General features: G+C 32.8%; 2 protein-coding genes across 2 annotated transcripts; one reads left to right on the forward strand and one right to left on the reverse strand.

The window, feature by feature from the left end:
- Positions 1 to 1,339: 1,339 nt before the first annotated feature.
- On the forward strand, positions 1,340 to 6,833 carry LOC133859797 (potassium transporter 5-like). Its single transcript, XM_062295334.1, has 7 exons — positions 1,340 to 1,513; positions 1,812 to 2,040; positions 3,120 to 3,368; positions 3,504 to 3,815; positions 3,932 to 4,099; positions 4,776 to 5,030; positions 5,944 to 6,833. The coding sequence occupies exons 1-7, from the start codon at positions 1,340 to 1,342 to the stop codon at positions 6,831 to 6,833; spliced, it is 2,277 nt and encodes a 758-aa protein (XP_062151318.1).
- A 2,963-nt stretch (positions 6,834 to 9,796) lies between these two features.
- LOC133858860 (nuclear transcription factor Y subunit B-5-like) lies at positions 9,797 to 10,299 on the reverse strand. The gene has a single exon (XM_062294318.1). It carries the CDS (start codon positions 10,282 to 10,284, stop codon positions 9,892 to 9,894), a length of 393 nt encoding a protein of 130 aa, XP_062150302.1. The 5' UTR covers positions 10,285 to 10,299; the 3' UTR covers positions 9,797 to 9,891.
- Between the last annotated feature and the right edge of the window lie 16,481 nt (positions 10,300 to 26,780).

Raw genomic sequence — 26,780 nt, forward strand, 5'->3', positions numbered from 1 at the left:
TGATCAACTGAATCGTTTATAAATACATGAACTCTCCTCAACGGATCATGTAGGTGATCAGGGATATTAATTTTTTTTTCATTCACTGTGTTCTTTCTTTTAGCAACAATTGGTTAAAAAAAAAATCTACTTAACATTTTAGTGATTATGAATAAATTACACTTGGCAAGTAATAAACTGTAATCATATGACAAATCTGATCATAGGAGAGATCCAATATATATATATATATATATATAGAAGCTATATAGGGTTTCTATATAGGTTTTTGATAATTTCCTTATCTAATGTATTTTTTATAGTTGGTTGAGATTGTAATCAAATTAATAGAATTTAGTTACTTGAGTAGCTAGAGTTGTGTAATTGATGTATATGGTTGTTGTGCAAGAAGCATTTTTTATATAAAGAGAAATGATCCCTACACTCATTTCTCACAACAGCCCCACAACAAGCTGACGTAGCTGGTAATATTTTATTACTTTTTTTATTTTGTTTTCTTTTCTTTTCTTTTTGTAAAAAAATAATAAAATACTACCAGTCACGTCAGCTTGTTGTGGGGCTGTTGTGAGAAATGAGTGTAATGATCATTTCTCTTATATAAAAGTAGAAAAAAGACTCTTGTACGGCAGTTGTGTAAGAGTTGTGCACTTTTGTAGATAAATGGGTCCTACCTCATGTGTCTACAGTTGTGCACCAATCAGCTCTCATAAAAGTAAGCTACCTTCTCCACGATACCCTAATTTTTCCTTTTGGAGACCCATCTTGACTTTGAAGTGTTATATATATGACTTTCATATGTATTTTTAATATAATTGTTAACAAATATGACTTTAATCGACTAAATTGATCATTATTTTTAAAGACATATGTAAATACTTTATGAATAAATATCAATTTAAACATACTAAATTAAAAGAAAATTTTAATGTATTAGAAGAGTTGATTATACGCAGGGAGAGAGAAGTCAATGACTAGTATCAATTTTTATCGCTTATGTATTAAAATTTACAAAATTTTCACATTTTTCTGTCTATGTATTCAGAATTACTTTTTTGGTCTATTTAATTCTCCGAAAAAGTTACAACGCGAATGACAGATCAGCCTCCTCCATGCTCTTAATTCTCAAAGTTTGTGGGGGCCCGGCCGATAATTTAGACGATAATTATCAGGTGATTAATTATAATTAACAGGAATACAAAGAGTCACAGTTGTTGTACAACTGGATGTCATTCAAGTTATAAATACGCTTCTATCAATAACTAATTAAGCATAGCTAGATATATACAACAAAGCCCTAGCATAAATCTGTGAGTACGTTCTAGAGCACTGTTTGAGAGTGATGGAGGGTGGTGATATCATAGAAGAAGAAGAAGAAGAACAGCAAGTTCATGATCAGCATGGCAGTAAGAATATTGGGCTCAAAAGTAAGAAGCTTTCTTGGAAAAAGATTGATTCCTTCGATTTGGAGGCAGCCAGAATCACCTCATCAAGTCAAGGCCATGGATCTCCTCAGGTACGACTAAAATCCCATATTTCTTAAACCCCCTCCAACCAACACCTTTTGTGCAGTGACACAGATTCTGATCTCCTCGTGACACATTTTCTGATACAAGAATATTCACCCTACCCATCTCTCATTTTATAAGATGGGTCGAAGAATGTTTTCCGTTCATCATCCTTTCTAGTTGCACCAAACACCGGATATATAATACAGAAAATATTTTCCGTCCAGACAAACGGAACATTAATCGTATATTATTTTGTTTGGTTTCCTAGATTTAATTTATTCAAGGTGGTTTGGGTGGATGCAGGGCGGAGAGTGGGGAATTAGCATAATGAAGCTAGCATTCCAGAGCGTTGGGGTTGTATATGGTGATTTGGGCACCTCACCTTTGTATGTGTTGCCAGGAGTTTTCCCTAATGGGATTAAGCACAATGATGACATTCTTGGAGTGCTGTCTCTTATCTTTTACTCCCTCATGTCAATCACTTTGATCAAGTACGTTTTCATTGTTCTTGCAGCCAACGATAACGGTGATGGTAATCTTCTCGATCTTAATTCTCTCATCCTTGTACAATCTTTATCATTATATATGTTAATGACCATCTTAAGGAAATAATATTTGCTAGTCGTTTATGCTACTGTGTGTTTGTGATGCCATGAGATTAAATTTAGTACTTCTATGCTTTTATTTTATATAAACACACACGTAGGGAAATTATATGTATCTATATTATTTTGCATTTATATAAGTCTGTCTCCCAAACTTATCAAAAAAAAAAAAAAATCATTTCCTATACCAAAGTTCCTGGTTCTACCCTTGGTGGTAGAGTTTGTGTTGTTTTAATAAAATTTATGTACGAGTAGTTTATTTGTATTAAAAGTTCATTCACCTATATATTGTATGTCTTTCTATTTCTCCTATTTATATGGATGACTGATTAATAAAAATGAAACATATAACTACAAAAAAATAAAAATAAAAAATCACTGTTATGAGTCACTTGTTGACATTATTCATTTTGAGTCGTTTGAATAGTATCCGTTAGAAAGTGACTTAAAATATAAAGTTTAGACTCTAAGCCCGTTTGGCAATCTCCTCCCCTCCCCCTTCTATTATATTCATTTTTCCCAAAAAACATCAACTTTAAAACATTCTTAACATTTTTTACTATTTATATTACATCAACACTTTTTTATTACTATTTAAATAAATAAATAAAAGTCACTACAATACAATTTTTTTTTCCACTTTTCCATATAAATTCTTTTATCTTTATATCACATCAATCACATTTTACTATCACTCAACAAAAAATTCCTACCCTAATATGAGGGGAGGAGGTTGCCAAACAGGCCCGATTAAAATCGTTTTATTGGTCAAATAATTCCAATCATTTGAAAAGTGAACGACTCCAAATGGTTGAAATCGTTTGAGTATTTTTGTAAAAACGAATTTATCCCAAACGATATTAAATCCCTTATTTTTTTTTTGTAGTGATAGGGTTTTAACTAAAAGGGTTTTTATTCTGATCTCTCAGAATCTAACGATCTATCCCGTTACGGGACATACTAAAACTTGGAATAAATGATCATCAAACTGTTCATATCGTTGTAGGAGGAACGTTTGCTCTATATTCTCTGATATGCCGCTACGCCAAGGTCAGCTTGACGCCCAACCAGCAGGCTGAAGACAAAGAAGTATCCAACTACCGACTAGATGTGCCAAACCGGCGGCTCAAGAGGGCATCCTTTGTGAAGTCCATGCTTGAGAAGAACCAAACAATAAAATACTCCATCTTGTTCATCACCATGCTTGGCACCTCCATGGTACTTGGAGATGGAATCCTCACACCATGCATATCAGGTACAGCAGATGTGATGATCGATTATACTTGTTTTCAATTTATATATTGATCATCATGCCATTATACTATGTGATGATGAAATAACAAATTTACAATATGATGTTCGATCTGGGTGTATGCATGCATGCATGCAGTATTGTCGGCAGTGGGGGGAGTTAAGGAAGCTGCTACTTCTCTTACTGATAATACGATCATGTGGATTTCTGTGGGCATCTTGATAGTTCTGTTCCAAATTCAGAGGTTTGGGACAGATAAAATAGGCTATAGTTTCGCTCCAGTACTTACAATTTGGTTCCTTTTCATCGCAATCATTGGCTTGTACAACTTTGCGAGGCATGATCCGGGTGTTATCAAGGCAGTCAATCCAATGTACATTGTTCAATATTTCAACAGGAATAAGAAGGATGCGTGGATCTCTCTTGGAGGCGTCATCCTATGCCTGACAGGTGTGTGAAAATAATGGCTACTGTGGTATATATATATACATAGCATCGATCTATCAGTAATATACAACTTATATTTTGGATGGTACTGATCAAACAATATTATCATGATCGATCAGGTTCTGAAGCCTTGTTTGCGGATCTTGGTCACTTCAGCGTCCGCTCAATTCGAATAAGCTCATGCACTCTAGTGTTTCCCTCCATTGTCCTTGCCTACTTTGGTCAAGCTTCCTATCTCCGGAAGCACAATCAGGATGCTAGCAATGCCTTCTATAGTTCAATTCCAAGTACGTTTACTATTTGAAAAGAATAATGATTCAATGCTACTTAAATATACAACTTCTCACCACCTTGTCTATTTTTTGAGTTTTTTTATTTTTTAAAAATAAATTAAGGTGAGGGACCACCTTGCCACATAGACAAGGTGGTGAAAAGTTGTATATTTAGGTGGTAGAGAATCATTACTCATTTGAAAAAACTTCACTTATTATTCTTAATCTTTCACCACTTTTACAATCATACGTATAAAATTTAAAAAGTGTCAATTTAGTGTATCTATTTTTCAATTTTTTTTTTTTAATTTCACTCTTAGTTAGAATTTTGAGTGTGTCAAAATTCTTAAAATGCCCCTAATTTTTTTTAGAAGAAAAAAAAAATTACAAGGCTTTAGGCATGGTCCGGATTTAACGAATTTGAAAAATTACTCATGCCAGATATTTTTGAAAAAGAATTATACGTACTAATGGATGAGTGAAATTAAAAAAATTAAAAGATTGATACACTAAATTGACACTTTATAAAATTGAAACGTATGATATATTGTAAAAGTGATAAATCAGCAGTGATAAGAGTAAAGTTTTCTCTTACTATTTTCTTCTACCGGGCGATGTTGATCTGTCATTTTTCTTTGTATTCATCTGATCATCTTCCCTTATACAATATATATATATATATATAATGCAGAACCGCTATATTGGCCGATGTTTGCTGTGGCTGTAATGTCAGCCATCATCGCTAGTCAGTCATTAATCTCAGCTTCCTTCTCCATCATCCAACAGTCATTAGCACTTGGGTGTTTCCCACGGGTTAAGGTAGTTCACACATCCTCTAAGTACAAAGGACAAGTTTATGTTCCCGAGATCAACACCCTTCTCATGTTGGCTTGTGTGGGTGTCACTCTTGGCTTCAAAAATACTTTGCAGATCGGCAACGCTTACGGTAAATACTTGAAACCTAATATAGACGTATCTTTCTTTTGAAGTAGGACATTAAAGTTAGGTTGATTAACTTAGAGTGCTTTTGGTACTAGGGTTTCGTAGATCAAAAATTGGATTTTAAACTAAATCGCAAAAAATATAGGAAAACTTCACTTATAACCCATAATTTTTTATTACTTTCGAAAAAAAATGTACCAAAACTTTTTTTTTTTTAAATGTCAATTTAATTAGGGTATCCATCTTTCAATTTTTCAGTTTCAACCCCCCGTTAGAATTTTTCGTTAAATCCTTTCAAAATTTCCAATATACCCCTGTGTTTATTTTTAAAAAAAAAATATGAATTTTTTAAAAAGATTTAGGCATGAATATTTTTGTAAATTCCGTTAAATTCTAACCAATACTTAAATCCTATTAATTTTTTTCCTAAAAAAAATGAGAGGTATTTTGAAAATTTTGACATGATTTAACTGAAAATTCTAACGGATTGTTGAAATTGAAGGAAAAAAATAAAAATAAAAAATTGAAAGATGGATACCCTAAATTGACATTTTTTAAAGTTTTAGTATCTTTTTTCAAAAGTGATGAAAGTTTGGATATCTGTTTTTAAAAATTGTGTTTTCAACTCAAACGAACCCTTAATTATGAAATATCTTTTTATCTAATTTTAGAGGTTGAGTGTGGTCTAAACTACTATTTGAATTTGATCTTGTTATGAACCAAGATTACCTCTGATCAAAAGCCAATATCAAAGCAACAAATTCCCTAAAGTGAAGAAAAAATAGTCAATCATTGTTGTAATATAGTTTTCGTTCTACAAATTTGTTATCTAATAGAAGTCATTTAATTATCACTCTTTTAATCTGCATGTTAATAATAGTTGCTGTCTTTTTTTTCTTCTTGATATTCTTCAACAGGAATTGCGGTGTCGTTTGTATTTACAATCACATCTACTTTTCTTATCCTTGTGATGATCATGATATGGAAGACAAACATATACTTGATCATCATCTATGCCCTAACCATCGGGGTTTTGGAACTCCTATTTTTGACCTCAGTACTCTACAAATTTGTTGATGGAGGGTACCTTCCTTTGTTATTCGCCTTGACTCTTGTGTCTATTATGTATTTATGGAACTATGGCTACCGCAAGAAGTACATGTACGAGCTGGATAACAAAGTTTCTAAAGAGAAATTGGTTGAGATAGCCTCTGATCCTACCATCCTTCGGTTCCCAGGGCTTGCTCTATTATACACTGAGCTTGTCCAAGGCATCTCCCCAATATTCACACATTATGTTGCCAATATTCCAGCTTTGCACTCAGTTCTTGTCTTTGTCTCGATCAAATCATTGCCGATTAGCACGGTCCCTCTGGAGGATCGGTTTCTGTTCCGGCGAGTCGAGCCTCATGGGCTAGGCATTTTCCGATGCGTTGTGAGGTATGGTTATAAGGAGGGAAGAACTGATGAGTGGGAGTCTTTTAAGGAGATGTTGGTGAATGAGTTGAAGGAATTCATACAAAAATGTGACGAGGAATCAGACGGTAAGGAAGTAGTGGCGAGGAGAATTAATGAAGAAATGGTGCAAAGAGAGGTGGGAATAGTGGATGATGCACTAACATCTGGGGATATTGTTTATCTAATTGGTGAAAATGAGGTGATGGCTTCAAAGGGGTCTAGCTTGTTCAAGATATTTGCTGTAAATTACGCCTACAATTGGTTGAGAAGATGTGCGAGGCAGGCGGATGAAGTTTTCATGATTCCTCGCAACCGACTTCTCAAGGTAGGGATGACTTATGAGGTCTAGCTAGCTTGAGATTTTGGTCGGTTTCCGTTTAATTCATTTGGTGTGATTTTCTTCTATTTGTTTTTGTAATGGAATGATTAATGGACAACCTTAGCAAACATTAATTCCAGTCATAGAAAGTAGTGAAGCAGTACTATATATATATATATATATATATATATATATATATATAGTTTCTTAGACATCAATATATTTGATAATTGATGGGAATCAGTACGTTATCTATGCATCAACACTGTATGATAATTGTTTTTACTGATCTTAAAAGTACAAAAGCATTAGGATGTACAGAAAGAAAGTGATACCAGACACCTCACGGCATCAACTCGCTCGAGATCCCATCAACAATATTCTGATCAACCGGATAGTTTTGTATTATGGATTTCGATTAATGTAAATATATAGATAAGAGTTATCTCATTCTGTAAGCAAATACTTATTCTGATCAACTGAATCGTCTATAAATACATGAAGTACTCTCCTCAACGGATCATGTAGGTGATCGAGGAATAATATTTTTTTAATTCACTGTACGTGTTCTTTGGTAAAAAAAAAAAAAAATGCTACTCAACATTTTAGTCGTGCCTATTACTTATAGATTTTGAATAATTATACTTGGCAAGTAATAAACTGTTGTTCATCCAAAAAAAGTAATAAACTGTAATCATATGACAAATCTTATAGGACAAATCCGATAGGAGCTATGTAGGGTTAATTTCTATATAGGTTTGATAATTTCCTTATCTAATGTATTTTCATAGTTGGTTTAGATTGTAATCAAATTAATAGGATTGGTTTGCTTTATTTGTAATGACATCATAAAAGACTAAGCACATGAAAGTAGTTCTTAGGGCAATTTTCATTGGTGGACGTAAGTGTCGAATACCGAACAAGTCCAAAATTCTCTTGTCCCATTTTCTCTCTTAATTTCTTCCGCTATTTTCTTTATTTTTCCATTTCATTACAAATTTCTACAAAATAACTTATAAATCTTTATGATATGGTAAACTTGAAACTCATGGAAAAATATGTTCTGTTAGTATGGGGACGACTAGCTAGTACTTTTTGAATATCTAATTCCTCCAATCTTTTCTTCTTTCTTTTTGAATAGCAATCTTTTCTTCTTTCAATATACAGAATTTGATCAGAAAAGTAAATCTACTAGTGAGTGACTCATTACGGCTTATTATAATTATAAAGGATCTAAAACTGCAGGAGCTGTTTTTCCTTCACAAATACATTAATTACCGAATGCCTATGCAGATTCAATTCTGTTATTTTGTTAATTTAACTGTTATTCGTCTAAGAAAAATTGTATTTACTTTGTTTTTCCTTCTTTTCTTAACACTATCATATGAATCTATACAAATGTTCTTCCTCTAGTTCTTTTCTGCAGAATACCTTTAGATGTCTATATATAATTAATATGATGCTTCACATTGCTTACTTTTGACTGAATTTATCATCCTTATAAACCTAAAATTATTAGGAAACAGATTAATAATGTACTTTGTAGAATTAACTAACACATGTTAATTAATTTGATAGAAGTTTTCTACATTTTGATCTTGTTCTTCAAACCGTCTCAATCTAATCCCAGCGTTCGTTTGGCCAACGTACAGATAATTAAACTAATTAAACAGGGTGTACAAATTAAGGATCCTAAGCTCAAATTAAACCAATGAGGAACCTCGTGTTTAGGAACTAGCTTGTAGTACTTTAAGCTAGCCCTAATTCTTTTGTCTTCTCTCTATCTGTTTGTTTGTCTCCACATGTTTAGGAAGATGATCACCTGATACAGTTAATGCATGTCAATTGTCAACATGCCACGTACGGGTCTTTCTAGGCTTTCATTTGACGTCTAGTGTAGTAGCTAGGTGTTTGACCACTGAAAGGTGGTCCTCGACTCACAAAATATTCTGGGTTAAAAAAAAAAAAAAAAAAAAAAAAAAAAAAAAAAACCCTAGAACTTGAATTACTCTAGATCGACGACTAACCCTAGACTTTCATAGTATATATTTGTGTTCTGTGTCAGCGGATTGGATTGGATTAGTCAAGCAATTAGTAATCTAGCTTACATACAAGACAAAGTGTTAGCAAATTCCTATATTATCAATCTTTTTTTCTCAGATCAAATTTCAACGTGATAGTGGTTTACTAACGTTTTGCTCTCCGTCTTGTTGTGGAGGCACTCTAGATTCTAGAAGATTTATTAATAATGCTTCATCGTCAATTAAGCAGGACTTGGCAATTAATATTCCCATTCGTCGGCAAACAAAACCCAACGATTGTGAGGTTTCTCATATATAGAATTGAACCAGAAGAAATATATTGAACCAAGAGATCGAGGCTAACAACAATAAATCGAACCAATTAAAAGGCAGGACACATATATAATGTTGAGATTTGTGTACAAATTTAATTAAAATATGAAAACTGTAGCAAAAGAAATAAAAACAAAGAATTACGAGCAGTTAAATGTTACTTAAACATCTCCCTCCTCTAGGCTGAATAGCCCAATGGGTGCCAGCTCTTTTATGCATGAGCTGCTGGATTTAATTAGGTGATAAAATTCTTGTTTAATTTCCACAAGTTAACCTAGCTACTAGCTAGCTAGTGATCAAGTAATTGTTGTGTACAGCTTCGTTGTTTATGTTAATTTCTCGGTGATGAAATCTGCTTAACCCAAAAAATAAAAAATCCCATTCACTAGGGGAATCTAGGTCAAGTAATTAGACCTCCAAACTTCGTAAATCTGAGATGTATGCAATAAATTAAATTAAAGCACGCAGAATATGAAAAGGCAAATGACCCATATTATATAATCTTCCTGATCGACCATAAGCAAATTAAGGTTAGAAAATAGAAATCATGACAGTGTCTTAAAAAGGGTTTTGGGTGGAGGATGGAGGAGCTACCTATATATATATATATATATATATATATATATATATATATATATATATATATATATATATGGAGTCCTTTCAAGCTAGTTTGAATCACATGAAAAAGGCTAGCTAGGCTCATGCTTATTGATCTCCATGATGATAATCGATCACTCATCAGTGTTCCTAAGCCTGTCTTGATTAGCTCTATCTACTTCTAGCTCCCTATATCTATGCAAATACCTTCTAATAGGGCCGGCATAGTCATCAAAGCCAAGTGTTTCCAGCGCCCAGCAAACATCGTCGCCATTCACAGTCTTTCGCCTTTCCTTCCTACACTTGTCGGACGCCTCACTGGTGACAAAGCTAATGAACTCCGACACGCATTCCTGCATCGTCTCCTTCGATTCCTTGGAGATTTTCGCGTTGGATGGCAGAATTCCCTTCATGATCCGCCCCACGTTGGCTATCGGCAACAGCCGCTCTTGCTCCTTGACGAAATTATCATCGTTCGCAGTACTAGCACCAATAATAACATTATCGTCCATTTCCTGACAAAACATATAAGACTCGGTCCTTGTCGATTAAACCCCCCACCACCTACTTTATATATATATATATATATATATATATATATACACATACACTGATACACATACATGCATGCGTACATGTGTGTATATATTATGCATGCACATGAAAAGATGTGGTCTTCTTTGTTCACTATGGCATGTGGGGCTAGCTCTATATATGCCGAACAGGTCAGCATCATATTCTACCTATTATATTGGAGATATATCGAACAAAATGAACACACGCAGGAATATATACAAATTAAACTCAACTGCATATATGGAAGGCTTATTATAAATGGATGCTGATCGATGCATGGCAAAAGCACCTGGAAATGTGTCATCGCTAATTGGACGAGCCATTGGTAAAGCATGTGCTCATCAGGGTAAGCATGCCTAGAATTTACAATAATCTTTAAATATATATATTTTTTTTTAACTTTATGTGTGACTTTTGCTAATGCATCGTGTCTTGGCATGATTAATCAACCCACCTAGACCTTAAAAAAAAAAAAAAAAAAACAATAAAAGAAAAATAAATAGGTAATTCATTATTTATTAATCACGTACGTTTCACTTTAAGATTGCGTCATTCTATGCGACAGCATTGTATTTCTTTTTATTAGCTTAATTATCAGAAGTTTTTTAGAAATTGAAATCCGTACAGGGCCTAACTGTCAAGATTGCTAGTGCTGCCGCCTTCCACTTCACTCACGTATTGAAAAGTCAGCTTTATGAGTTGGTTTCATCAAATTAATATAACGTTGTACTGGATCAGCGTAGGCCAGATCGGATGCATGTACGGACGATTAATTGTGACCCATGTCTTATATTCACATTATCGTGCATTAATCTTATACCAATACACATTATGTGTGAGATTCATATATAAAAAATTTACATTTATGAGACTCACATGCATGAATCTCACATTTTTTATTTGAATTAAGTTTATAATATACTATAATATTATGGCCAAATTAAATTATTAAGTTTGGCCTCTATTATTTGTTTGTCCTGTGGCCTATTATAAAAAATTTGACTTTAATTTATTATAAAAACCCTAATCTGGACCTTGTTTTTTTGGTGAATTAAATTCTTTATAAAGCACAAACACAAGAATACAACTCTCCGGACAGACTGAAACAAGTCACCTGCATAGGGACAATCCCCTAGTGATCAGGAGCAATTAGCAAAACAAACAAAGCTATGCACAGATAGCAAAAAAAAAAAAAACCACAAAACACACTAAACAATAAACTGTAAAATAGAGCAGGAAACACAACCATAACACTGCTATGCACAGGTAAACAGAGCAAAACGTACAACAAAACACAACCAGCAAAAGACCACATCAATTCAATACCCTTGTATCAGATTTTGTAAGTTCCGATGATGAACCAGGCCGAAATTGTTTCCGGCCAACCAACTTCACAAACCTTTTAGCCAACATCCTAGCTCGAACTTGCCATTTAATCTGTGACACAATAACTTATTCTGAGCGTGGAGTGTTGCAATGCAGCAGGTCGTAATCTCGACCTCTTTAAACAATTATTCCCAAAGATATATTTTACTAATTTGAATAAGTTTGATGTGGAAATCAAACGGGTTTAACCGTTTAAAGTCGATTGATGCTTTCGCAACGTGAAATGAATAATGTTTCTTGCACAAATCTTACATAACTTTTGAATAACTCTAATTATTTTTATTTTTTTTTTATGATCAAATATTGGATTTGTTTTCTTACATGTGGGCCCTAAATATTCAATTATTGATTTAAAAAAAAAATTGTTAGAATTGTGTAAAAGTTATGTTAGAGTTGTGCAAGAAACATTACTCATGTGATCGAAATACATTATGCTTTTCGATCAACGAATGTAACTTAAGGCACAAAACCAATCAAAAAAAAAAAAAGTTATTGTCTTTATGTTTTGGTCTCCGGCCCTTGATAAAAATTTCTGAATCCGCCCCGGGCTCATTGAATTATCTTATGCCCTGTGGAGGCTGAAAGAAATAATGTTGAACTTAGAACTCAGAGGAAAATACATTTGGCCCATTGAACAATTATCACTTTTTCACTTGCACCGCTCTGAGTCCGTTTGATATTGTGTTGGAAAATAGAGTTTTTGAATCTCAAAAAAATGATTTTTTTTATTTTTTATTTTTTAAATAAGCTTCATATTATTTTTGCCATTTTTAGAGTAAAAAGTAAGTTTTTGGAGTTTTTTTTACCAAACAAATATTTTTTTAACTTCTTAACACAATCTCAAACGGTCTCTAAATTTCAAAAAGTGACATTCGGGTATCTCAAATTACCACTCCATTATAAAAAGAATAATGATTCAATGCCACCTAAATATACAACTTTTCACCACCTTGCCTATGTGGCAAGGTGGTCCCCCACTACTTTCTGAATTTTTTTATTTTTTAAAAATAAATTAAAGTGGGGGACACCTTGCCACATAGACAAGGTGGTGAAAAGTTGTATATTTAAGTAGTAGTGAATCATTACTCTTATAAAAATGTCACTTCATTAGCCAAAATTGTTAAAGTAGATGAAAAAGTGGTCCCGTGACCACTTTATTGTATTTCTTTCCAAAATACCCTGACTTTTATCATAAAATACTGTATTCACCCCTGAAAACAAATTACCCTCATAGTTATTGAAAAAGAAATTACATTTAAAATTTAAACTATTTAAAAAACTAGAAAAAGATAATACAAGTGGGTGGTTCAGCCCTCCCTCTTTTCATTTGGGTGATTCAACCACCATTAATTAATTAGTTTCTTATATATATATATAGTTTTTTTACTTTTTTTATTTTTGTTTATGTTTTAATATTTTTGAGTTTTTTTGGAAGAAAAACACCAGTGAGGTCATGACACACATGACCACTTTCCATTTATTTTAACGATTTTTCTCAACGGCGTGGCCTTTTTGCTACAGAGTGGTTGTTTGACTACTTTTAAAGTTTGGTGATGCAAGTAAAAAAGTAGTGATAATTCATGGGCTAAAATGTATTTTCCCCTTGAACTTATTACTTTTTATATTTATTTTTATTTTTCAGAGCATAGAATTTATTACTTCAAATGCTTGAAGTTCCTACTTTGTCTATAAAATTAGTCTATGCAATCGCAACTGATGCCATTTCCAAAAACATAGAAAACAAGAAAAAGCTTAATTCAATAATTAAAAGTGTTTTTACTTTTCATTGCTTTCTGTCTGTTTTTTCAGCAAATAAATAGAGAGTTGGAGCACTAGTAGCAGTTACTCTATATTGGTTCCCTTTCCTATATTTAGAGAAAATTTCATAAAAACATCAAAAAAACCTCCCACAGCAGATGCCCTATATTTAGATTAGGGGGTTGGGAATGAATAGTGATTTCCAATGTATACATATCTACTATTCATTCCCTATGTATTATTTTAATATAAAAAAAGTATAATTAATTGATATAGGGAAGAGAGAAAAAATAGGAAAGAGAGAAAAAGAATAAAATAAGAGTAAAAAAATAATATTTAATTGATATAGGAAAAGGTAAGGGAACCTATTGTGGGGTATTTTTTTATAAGGAAGCAAAAAGTAGTTTTGTTCCCTAAACATAGAGAAAATGGTTGGGAATCTGCTGCTAGTGCTCTTAGAGCACTAGTAGCAGTTACTCTATATTGGTTCCCTTTCCTATATTTAGAAAAAATTTCATAAAAAACATCAAAAAACCTCCCACAGTAGATGCCCTATATTTAGATTAGGGGATTGGGAATGAATAGTGATTCTCAATGTATACATATCTACTATTCATTCCCTATGTATTATTTTAATATAAAAAAAGTATAATTAATTGATATAGGGAAGAGGGAAAAAATAGGAAAGAGAGAAAAAGAATAAAATAAGAGTAAAAAAATAATATTTAATTGATATAGGAAAAAATAAAAGAATCTATTGTAGGGTATTTTTTTATAGGGAAACAAAAAGTAATTTTGTTTCATAAATATAAAAAAAATAGTTGAGAATCTGCTGCTGCTACTCTTATATAAATTATCATTTAATAGATTAAAAAATAAAGAACAAAACGGAAGATAAAATATATTAAAGACTCCTAGCTAATACATTTCTACTATGTACTTCGGACTTCGTGAAAGACCCCAGTCGTCGGCTTGTCGCTAATCTTCTCCCAATGCACAACCTTCAATTAACCCCATACGTAACTGAAAGAATCACATAAAAGATCTACCACAAATAAAAATAAAAATAAAAATAAAAAATCACAAAAAAAGATTAAAATTACGTCTGTCACGCGAAATAACTATTTTATTAGAAGAAAAAAAAATAATTTTTATTAAAAGTGAAGAACAAACATGGGATGGTAGGAGACCCGACTCACGACAGCATAGCTAATCTTATTTTCGACTTGTCTACTCAAAATAAGAGTGAAATGACCGATGATAGGCATGCAGTCTGAGAGTGGAGGCTCTCGCTTTTTCTTCTCGCTAACGATCGGCATTATTTTCTTTCTCATTCCGGCATGATCAAAGAAGCTGTGGCTGACCTGGTCCCCTTTGAAGACAAGACCTTCCTTTTTCTTTGTGTGCTTTTCAGTTTGATAATTGGGTATCAACCCCCTCTGCTCCTCTTTCTTTCCTCGTGCACTGCTTTATTGCGTCGCATTTGGTGCGCTATTGAATAACATTCCTATAAGTGGTCAAACTATCTCCCTTTCTCAAGAAGGTCCTCTACTTTGGTTGGCTAATCGATCTTCCTTTCTTCAAATTGACATGTTGATCACTCTCGTTGTACTTACAATTAAAACCTAATACCTGGGATGACGTTGAACATTGGGCTAGAGATTAGTCATTAGTTTCCTAGCAAGGCAGTCACAGCGCTCGAAAGATTCGACTACCATCTTGGTGAGACAGTCGTTCAACGAACGAGATATATTGCAGCCTATAGGGGCTGAGGGATTAAAAAAAAAAAAAAACTATTATTTTTTTTGTAATAGAATAGTTATTCAAATGTTACTTAGGCTATTTTATTACACCTTCATCCATTTTTAATAAAAATTATTTTTTTTTTCCCTCATAGAATAATCATTCCGAGTACCAAACATATCATAACGGTCATGCATGTGGTAGATAATCAAAACACAGTAATGCATTATGACTCTGTTAATTTCTGCATCAAAAACCAATCAACTTTTTGATTTACCGATAGATCTAAATTTTTTGACTACATATGATCATTCCACCATCCCGTGTAGATTTTTTTTTATTTTTTTTTTTTTAATCACGGTTTTCCAGTTTCACTTATATAGGCAGGTAGTACCTTAGACTGTTCCACATGAAGTGGTAGTCACCAAACGCAAAGGCCCAGCCATGATCTACCAGACTAATCTCCAGTCCAATATCCCACACAACTAAAGATATTGAGCTTTGAGATGAGGGCTCCACCCGAATAACCGGCTCCAAGAAGAAAATAACACCTAAAAAATTTCAAACTCTTGGCCTTTGGGTAATATCCCTAAAAGTTTGGTGATGGTAGAACATTATAGTGGTATGCATGTTCTTTACGCAAACTAGCCTTTTCTGCTCTTAGATTAAATCTAGACCACTTTGATTTCGATCTAAGTGGCCCTTAATACCCGCTTATAAAATAAATAAATAAATAAATAATTGTTGCTCTTTAATATGCCTTGGGGCTGGGGCAAACGAAAGTCTGGTAGAAGAACTTAAAATAAGCCTGGAAATAAACTGTAAACTATAAACAAACCTAGGAATGTGTGCAAGTCTTATGAGAATCTAAATACTCGAATAATAATGGGAAGTACTCTGGGTATCTTGAAGAATATCCTGTTCTCCCTTTCCTTAAGAGGCCTGCTATTATACCAAAGATTCCGCTCTTCCAACTCTCTCCCTCTAAATTATCAATCTTATATATATTCTTGCTTGAATTGCACATCATTTGTAATATGATATTGGAAAAGGGTTACTCAAATTTGCCAACTACCATTTCAAAATATTAATCAAATTATAATTAAATTTTCTTAAAATCATTTATAAAGCACATTATCACAAAATATAAGAAATCAACGTGCACAAGATTTAGTATCTATAAACTCTTTTATAATCCGTTCATTTTATATGAATAATTCATCTTTTTAATATGAAATTAGAGTGTCAAATGTACCATACGGATTGAACTAATTAGGACAAAAAGCCTCAAAGCTTTCATAATAATTTGATTAAGTTGGCACTGCATGCCTAGCTTGTAGGCTTGTACTATGCCAGTATGCCCTTTCTTACGGATAGAAATCTCATACAAACTGGATTATAGAAAAATTCTTTCAATCCGGTCTCTAAAAGCACTATGTGTCCCTTAGCATACGTGAGAACCACATATATCTTTAGAGATATGATCTTTTGTCACCTTAAAACACAATTTTTAACCACCTTTTCAGTATGGTAAAGTAATCCCCTAGCTAGCTTTAGGGGTTTTTTTTTTCTTTAAAAAAAAAAAGAAAAGAAAAGTAAAAGTTATTTTAGGTTGAGCGTGCGTTTGGATTGTGCTCTATTCAATCTATTGCATATATATATATATATATATATAAGACCTTGTTGAAATGCAGCAAGACACAATTATGGAACAGTAGTAGACTCGTAGCTAATAATTTTAGAAATTTCTCGTGTGTCATTTTTGTTTCTCTTAAAAAATGAGGTGTCTTTTAAAATTACTATTTGATTAAAATTTAATAATGATCAATCACAAGTTCAATGGTGATTTTAAAAATCACCTCATTTTTTTAGGGATACAAAAGTGCCATAAAAAGAACTTCTAGCATTACTCGACAGTAGGTTACGTTCCGGTTCATGTAATTATATAATAACTATATATTGGCTCCTTTAAATACCTTTTTTCTTATGAATAAAATTTCAATTAAACAAAACTGAAATGCAAAGAGGGCAGCCACAGAGACCCCAACACTGGGGGTATTTGGTAAGTATTTGTGTTGTGGAGTTTTTGTTAGAGTTGTAGTAAGAAATGATTGATGTGATATAAAAAAATAAAAAAAATAAAAAGAATTGTTTTATATTAAAGTGAAAAGGTTTTGTTTTCTAGATAGTGAATTTTTTTATTTGAATAATAAAAAAAAAATTATTGATGTGATATAAAAAGTGAAAAAAAAAAAAAAAAAAAAAAAAAAAAAAAAAGTTAGAATGTTTTGGATTTGAATTTTTTGAAAAAAGTGAGAAAAATAGAGAGGAGATGAGATGCTTGCCAAACACCCCAGTACTATTACTTCTCCTTTAAATACAGATTATTACTATAAAGTTTTAACCATTGTGGCATATCTAGATATGATTTATTTCTACTTTATGAGCTTAATTAATTATAAAGTATTATAAAGACGATGATGAAAGAAGCTGAAGTGGAGTCGATTGCAAAATAAGTCTCTCCAATAATCATAGTGATGGCCGGGTGTTGATTGAGTCAAACTGATCTTTGATTTATGTTCAGCTAAATATGCATCCAGATTTGGTGTAAAAGTAGAAATTAATGCCAAATTCATATCCAAATTTTTCGATCCCGTCCTCTAATTTTGTTCTCCAAAAGAAAACCAAACTTTTGGAACCTTCGTTGAATGGTAGTGGTTCAGTTACCTCAATAAAATTTTCAAAGTGATTGAACATATATATACTAGGATGAGAGCTCGACTTCTTAAATTAATGAGAATTTTCAATTCTATTAGTACTAACTGTCTTGGGTCCTATTGATGCCTTAATAGGGTTAGGTCACTATCTAGGCTCCTCCTATATGGCTCCCAGCAAACAGGTACTACCCGGTTAAAATAGCTACAAATAGGGGGTGTATATGCAAATGCGGATAAAATTATATGAAATATTCGCAGTTGCACCCGCAAAATGAATATATCATTTTTAGATATCTGCATCTGCATCATGTTTTTACTAATCGCAAATTCATGGTTATTGCGGTTATTATCTGCAATCCACATTTTAGATAATGAGTTTTTTGGACATATTTTAGTCATTTGATCATTCTTTGAGTCTATATTAAAGCATATTTTAAACGATTTTAAAAATAATTTAAGCTGATTTTTAGTGTTTTGGACTTTTTACAGATGCGGGTGGTTAATATCCATCCGTACGTAGACTCTTAGCTACAATTAGTCTCCCCCACTTATCTTTTTGAAAGAAAAAAAAAAAGGGACTTTTTTGAAATATTGTTAACGAAATGATGAGATATTGAAATGGGAAGAGAGTTTGTGCTGTGTTTGCATGTCTATATTCATATATACATACAGAAATAAGTAGTGCATGTTGTCTGATGTTTTGTACGTTGAGAACTTGAGACATATATTTTCAAAGGCTTCAGTAGTAGTCAGTACGTAGATGTTTTGAAATTATCGTAAGTCTCCAAATTAATTGCTGCTGTGGGAAGTGTCCGTTATCTGGTTTACAGAAGCTAGTTGAGCAAAGCGAACAGTTTTTTGAAGTGATGTTCATCAGCCTTTCAAATCTACATGACCATTAATTGGCTATCATTGTCATATGTCTTATATATAGAATATAGTGGGGGCAATAAACAAATACTCGTAAGATTTGGATAAAAAGTAGGAATACAATAATCAAATAAAACTTTATGGTTGTCTTTGGAAGCGTCATATAGCATAAAACATCGTGTATCGGTTAAATCAATGACGGTATGATTATTTTTACCTACTAAATTGAAAAAGTCGGTTACGTTGGTTAATTAATCGATTTTATATTGACAAGAATAAATTTTGATTATTTCAATTAACTCGGTTAGCTTGATGAAGTCGGTTAAATGTCGATTAGTCATGAACTTTTTATATTGGGCCAAGCCTATTTTTATGTGAAAAAATTGGTTATATTTGGGCTCAAATGGTTATTTATTTGGGCTAAACAAATGTTTATTAGATATATTTTTGAGATAAATAAGTGATGCAAAAAACTGAGAGGCAAATCCAGTTAAATTTGTTCGGTTTGATTCACAAACAAAATAAAAATTCTATCATCTACGGAGCTGATATCGAAATAGTTTTTTTATTCCGACTACCAACTGCCAGAAGTTTGTAGGCAGCAATCGAATATTCTACTTAATTACCCCTAGAACAGACAATCAGTTTAGAATAAACATTTCGAGTAATCAATTTCATTTTATCATACTATAAACAAACAATTTTAATCTATTAAAAATTATGGAATGTAAATCCTAAAACTACAAAAGCAATGACAAAAACCAAGCAATCGACTAAACAATTGAAGTACAAATAAATGTGGACTATAAAATTAAATTTTAATATGGCTTGGTTAATTGAGGAAAAGATGAAATATAAATTAATGGAGTCTTCAGTTAATTAGTGGCTTGTTTGGGCCACATACCAAAACCAATTTCTTCTTGTTGTTTAGTTTGTGATCTTATCCACGGCCCTATTCTATTTATTAATCGGTTTGTCTTAAAAGCTCTGAGGCCCAAGCTAGGGCACATCTTCCTCCACTCAGCCCAACAACAACATTTTGGTAGTTTTATCCAACCAACCCATATTATTTTGTACAAAGTACAAACTAGCTTGGGTGAAATTGACCAAAAATTGGGTCAAAATTTTGAGTCTCCTATGAAGAATAACCTTCTATTTGTCTTTTCCAGTATGATTATACTGACAGCAGACTTGCTATTTGGTATATTTGACTCGTCTTCTTTCTTCTTTTTTTTCTATTCTTTTATTTTGAAAATCAACCAAATATGTAGGGCTCGTATGGGTGTGCGATTTTTTTAAAAATATATTCAAAATTGCAAATACGGAGATGATTTATTTTTTAAAATTATATTTAGATGGTTTAAAAAATCTGTGACAAAATTAAAAAAAAAAATAAAATAAAATTTGAATAGAATTTAAATTTTGAAAAATAATATTGAAAAAGTATTTGAAAAACAAAAACCACCCAAACATGCCCATAGCATCTACAAACCCGCGTGTATCACAATATGTCAATTATTAAGAAAAAAGAAAAACAAAAAGAAAAAAGGAAAAGAAGGGATAGAGACAATTAAGGTCAAAACGAATTCCAGGTTTCTAATTTGGTTGGGGTTGAATGAGGGGACGACTGCGTTGGTGTTTCTGGAACGTCAAATGGAAGTTCAAAGAAAGAGTTTCTGACGCGTTAATGTATATATTAAGAAAAATAATTGGAGTAATTATATATATATATATATTATATATATAACAAAGCTCTAGAATTCGATTTTAATTTTAAATTCTACTCCAAACATTCAACTCCTCTAATGCTAATCTCGTATTTTCCAAATCGTTATAAATATTAATCTTAATCATTTATTTTGTTGCAACTCGCTTATGCAAACTACTATTTTGTTTCGAGTTGCACAAGTCAGATTGGACAATTAAATGTGGTTGGAAAACACGTCACATGCGTGAGGCAAATTAAAGTGAGTCAAAGTTTAAAGGTGCGAGTACAAATCGGGTAATAATTTGGAGGGCAAAATATAATTTTACCTTATAATATACGTATTGCATATATATGACTCTATGTCACGTGAGATTTATGTACGATAGATTCTGTCAATTTTAACAACCCAATTTGATTGGGGGCTACTCAGAACAAAATATTAAGTCGCAATGAGTCATAGATAAGAGATATAAATGTGAATGTGAAAAAAAAAAAAAAAAACTCGTTTAGGGTATAAATTGCAATGATTTTGAAATAATAAAGTGTTACATCTTAAGAATTAATTAAGGGGGTCAGGGACCATTCTCTCAAGTCCCTATCACCGAGGTTTGGGTGTCCAATTGAAACATGCTTCGTCACCAGCGGACAGATATTGATAACTTTTTATCCTTTCCATTATGTTTAGAAAAATAATAAATAAATAAATTCTTTCCATTCATTATGTTTGGAACATCAATATGACCACTTTATGGAATACGTACTACGTACTACTCTCAACTCTCTTTTTCGTTTGTAAAAAAGCAGTTCGAGCTTTAAATTTGAAATATATATATATATATATGACATGCATTTGTTCATTTTTTATTTTATTTGAAATAACAAAAATTTCCTCCAAATAAAAAATAAAAAACTTCATTATTTTTTTTTTCATTCATGCTTAAATATTTTTGAGGTTTGAAATTTGAGCTTACGTGAAATTAATATTCAAAGTCAAGATTGGTCATAAGCTAAACCATATTATTTGATGGACGGGTAATTGGGTTACTCAATTACTTATCTGGTCAGGTAGATTTTATAAATGATCTCTAACAAGCACTTGCCCGAATCATCTACACTTAGAGGAGATAATTGTAAACTATCCTAATTCATTAACAATCCATAAAAGGTTTTCTCATCATTAGTATTAAAATAAGGATTATGATCGTCTACAATTATCTGCCTGAAATGTAGACAATCTCAAGCAATTGATTATGAGAAATTACTTATAGGACCTACCTGACCAGATAAGTGGTTAGTCAGCCTAATTTTTATTTGGTGAGATAAATTTCACAAGTGGTCTCTTACAATCGTCTACCCGAATCATTCATAATTCAGACAAATAATTATAGAAGATCCAAATTCATTGTTTATATATGACTGAAAAAATGTTTTTAAAAATTATTTCTTAGATAACTGCTGCTATAAACAGTGTCAAACACCACGTCTAATGTATAAAAGATAAAACTTTTTTTAAAAATAGATTTTATAAGCGTACACAAAAACAAATTTACAGGTCTTCTTGTTACACACTATGTATACAATTTGCATTTGAGAACAGGATCCATAGAAAAAAGAGAAGAAAAAATAAAAATAATAAAGATTTGATTTGATTTGAGGAGGAAGAAGAAATGAACTTCTTTCTTTTTTTAGTTCAAAGGGACACAATTTTCTTTTAAATTGAATTGGAAAAATTTCACATATCATTTTAAATAAGAAAAATGTTAGATTTACAACACCAACACAACAAAGTACACAACAACCCCTCACATAAGGATGGGCCCCACACCCGGGATTTGATTCTTGTACAACACCAATACAACAATTGCACAACAACCCCTCACATGAGGGTGAGCCCCAGTATGTGGGACTCACCCTCATGTGAGGGATTGTTGTACAGTTGTTGTATTGGTGTTATAAATATAACATTTTCCCCCACACCCTCATGTGATGGTGTAGTGCAGGAATCAATTCTCTTTTAATAAAGTATGTAATTTTCACATGCATTGTGAGCATATGTCAGTTTAACAGACTGAGGTAGAGAAAATTCTTTCAACTCAGTTTGAATGAAAGCTTTGTCCATCTAAAGTAGGGATAGAGATTTTCGCAAATTTTGCTGTCAAAGCAATTCGGACAACAAATATAAGAAAACCCTTATAGGCCCCCAATCTATTTTAGGCAACTCGTCTATTTGTTATGACAGGTGAGCTTCATAGAAACTCTTATATTTACTGTTCAAATTTCTAGCAATTCGAACAACAAATTACTGATGATTCAAATCTCTAAAGTAAACCTTATTCAGCACAAAACCCTATGCAATTAGAGGATTTACTCGAGGTGTTTACCCAACATTAGATCTCTTAAAGATAATAATCACCTATATTGAGCTGCAACTTCTTTTTTGTTCTTGTCTTTTTTGGTTGGCTTGCACCCACAACGTACTCAGTATGAAGAATGTTAATGTTAGAATATGGAGTGTCTTTTTTCTATAAAATGCGCCACAGGGGATTATTTTTTTTGGCTTAGGTTTCAGGCAATTCCTTACATATTCCTTTCACGCACTATCACACCAAGCCACCGAGGTAAACTTTGATCCTCTTTTTTTTTTTTTTTTCTAGCTTGACTAGCTTTACTCTCCCTCTTTTAGGGGTGGGCAAATTATCCGCCTACCGCCTACCGCCTACCGACCGCTTACCGAACCGCCATTAACCGCCTACCGACTTTATCCGACTAATTTTGGTTCGGTAGTCGGTATAAAATTTTATGCCGAAAGTCGAATCGGCAGCCGAACCGAACTGTTTTTTAAGTGGCAACCAAATCGAACCGAATTCTATTCCGACCGATTAACCGAACCGACATAAAACGAAACGACGTCGTTTTAGTAAGAACGAAACGTATGATCATTTTTTTTCCCTTCAAAAAATCAAAACGACGTCGTTTCATTACCCATTTTAACCGAATGTTAACCGAATTAACCGACTTAACCGACCGCCTATTAACCGCTTAACCGACTTAACCGAAATAAATTCACCGACTACATTCCGACAAAAGTCGGTTAACCGACCGAATTAACCGACTTAACCGCCTACCGAACTAACGCCTACCCCTACCCTCTTTGCTTAGGTTCAACTAACTTAGGCATCGGAGTGTTTTCGATGTCTTGAAACCGACAACCTTTTAACGCCTCTTTCATTTTCTTACAAGTGGAGCTTCTTCATGAAAGGTGGCATGCATGAGGTCACAGTTGGTCTTTGATATCAATATATAGATTGAATATAAATTAAATGATTAAATTTATCATATTTACCCATTAAACTTTTAAGATAAATCATGAGTATTTATCGACGTCATGGACCATGGACACCAAGCTTGCAGCCACAAAATGCTCCGGACCAATTAATAATGGCTAATTAATGCGTTTCTTATGTTTCCGCCTTTTTTTTGGGGACTGGAGAGTTATTGGCTCCTTGAGAGTTTTGTGGTCCAATTCATCACAACATGCCTTGAATTAAAATATTCAACAACTCAATAATTCTTTTATTGAAGTATCAATTAATTGCATGCTTTAGCATTCGGGCAATTATTTTATTTACGGAGTGCATAGCCGGCTCAAAAGAGAGAGAAAAGAAAAAAGAAAAGAGGTGTTTGTGAAATGGTACTTCCTTTTTAGAGCATTCCTAGCAGCTTCTCTACAAGGGATCTGTTTCCTAAATTTTAGGAAAAATTTTAAGAAAGTCAAAAAAACCATCCCACAGCAGCTTCCCTACAATTATATGTTCCCTAGAAAGTGAACAGTGCTTCCCAATTCATTGGAAAGCACTGTTCACATCCAATTCAATTGTTTATATTGGGAAGCACTGTTCACTTCTCATTCAATTGTTTATTCTAAAAATATAATATCTCTCTTACTTTATCTCTTTCTTTTCTTACTTTTAATTAAAGTAAAAGTAACAAAATAATATTTTAATGATATAGGGAAAAATGAAGGGAAGCTGCTGTAGGGTGCTTTTTGATAGGGAAGTAAAAAGTAGTTTTATTCCCTATATTTAGGAAAAATGAAGAGGAAGAGAATGGAAGCTGCTAGGAATGCTCTTAGTCTTTCTAGGGTTACGGAAGTTTTTTATTTTTCCTTGGCTTAGATTCAATTGAGTTTTTGTTCTTCTAGTCCTTTTAAGGTTATAGAGTTTTAGGTTTTCTAGTCCTTTTAGGGCTATGGAGCTTTGTGTTTTTTCTTGTTTTTGGTTTATTCGGGCAGAAAGGCTAACACGAGACATCTCGTAGGGAAGCGGTCTCTCTGTCCGTGTTGCCGGCGAAAGTTTAGTTGAGCTTTTTTCTTCTATATCTACTTTTGAGGGTTGATTTATGTTTTTCTGCCGGTTCATGCAAGACATGCGCAGTTTCTCTTTCGACGTCGGCTTGTGTTGAGTGCTTTCTGTAGTTGTTTTTTTCTCTATTTTTTTAGAGTAGTTTTTGAAAGTCTGTCTGTTAAATTTGCATATTTTACTAGACTTTTTATGGCTTGTTAACTAGACCAGCACTCATTTCTTTGTTAGGAATGCTTTATTGTTAAAGAGTGGGTCAAACATCTGTCCTTGTAATATTTGTTTATTTGTAGGTAGCACCCAAGTCAAATTTTTCTGGCTTAGTGTGTAGAGTGTCAATGTGTCTTTATTAATTGTATTTGTCCTCGAGCCTCTTCAGATTAATGCATGGTAGCTCCGATTATTTTGTTAAAAAAAAAAATTGCATGCTTTAGTTTAAATTCTTTAGGGGTAAGAGGCAAGCTCGGTCACTCAACCTATTTCATAATCCAAATTAAATTTTATAAATTTAATATATTATCAATTATTTAAATTATTTAAATAATGTGATATTATGTATCTGGGTAGGACAAGAGCAACACCATTAAGAGATTTTTAAACAAAAACAACACATGGGTATCAAAGTGGGGGATAACTTCACGAAATGGTGTTGAATTATATACCATTTTAAAAAAAATGGTATTGAATTATCAAACGTCTCAAATTAGTGTATTCAAGTTTTCAAACGTCTCACTTAAGGGTACTCCGTTAGGATTTACTGTTAAATCCTGCCAAACTTCCTAAAATACCCTGTGTTTATTTATTTTTTTTTTTTAAAATAATAAAAAATTTCAAAGATTCAGGCATGGCTGCATGGGTATTTTTGTAAATTTCGTCAAATTCTGACCAACATCTAAATCCTACCATTTTTTTTCTTTTTTTTTTGGTAAAAAAATATTGGGTATTTTAAAAATTTTAGCAGGATTTAACAGCAAATCCTAACAGAATATCCTTAAGTGAGACGTTTAGAAATTTGAATACAGTATACTTTCCTCAAAACTGCACGTACTTCAAAATATTTTTATGAAGATATCTCTCAAAGTGATGTATATAAAAATGAAAAATTGGGCCGAAAAGAAGAAGAAGAAATTAATGCCTCATTTACTTTCAAATAATATATGTACTATCAATGCCAAGATAGAAACTAATAATATTCTAAACCTACATAGCTAATTGTCTTGGATTTATGATCTCTGTTTCTATACATCACAGCGAAAAGCGAAAATAATAATAATAATAATAATAAAATAAAAAATTCTCTCTTCCTCCCTACCCTACCCCACCCCCTAATGTTCTCCCTTCTTTCACTATCTCTCTGCCTCTCTTTTGTTTTTTCTTTAGTTTTCTTGCTCCTCTGATTTGGTAAGAAAAGTGCTGATCAGATGTATCAGACTCCGATCCCTCTTGTTTCTCCACCCACGTGCATGCCTCTCCATCTCTCTCGTTGGCTCCTCCTCCCGGCCACCTCCTAATTAACAGGTTCCCCCTCGATCGGCATGTGCTCCTCACGCACCCCCGCCATTTTTGTTGATTTGCGGCATATCTCCACCCCCTCCAGCAAGCATTAATGCACATCAGGATCTCTCTAGCTTTGCGGTGCTTTTTCTTTCGGTGTTTGTGGGATCAAGATCTCTACTACATTTTTGGTAGTAGCAATATTCCCTCTCACCTTCTCCACAAGATTTTCCTCTGGTCTGTGGATAAGAGCTGTTGCATGTGTAATGTTGCTAAGGACAGTGTATTCCTTTGTCTGGTCTGTTTCAAGTTATTTTGTATTTTGTACCCTCAATTGTACGTTTATCTAAAATGTTTAGATGAACGGTAGATATTCAAAAACTTTTTCTCTAGAATTTGGTTCTAACCTGATA

Source organism: Alnus glutinosa, chromosome 1 (assembly GCF_958979055.1).
Source record: "Alnus glutinosa chromosome 1, dhAlnGlut1.1, whole genome shotgun sequence".
In the NCBI taxonomy this organism is placed as follows: Eukaryota; Viridiplantae; Streptophyta; class Magnoliopsida; order Fagales; family Betulaceae; genus Alnus; species Alnus glutinosa.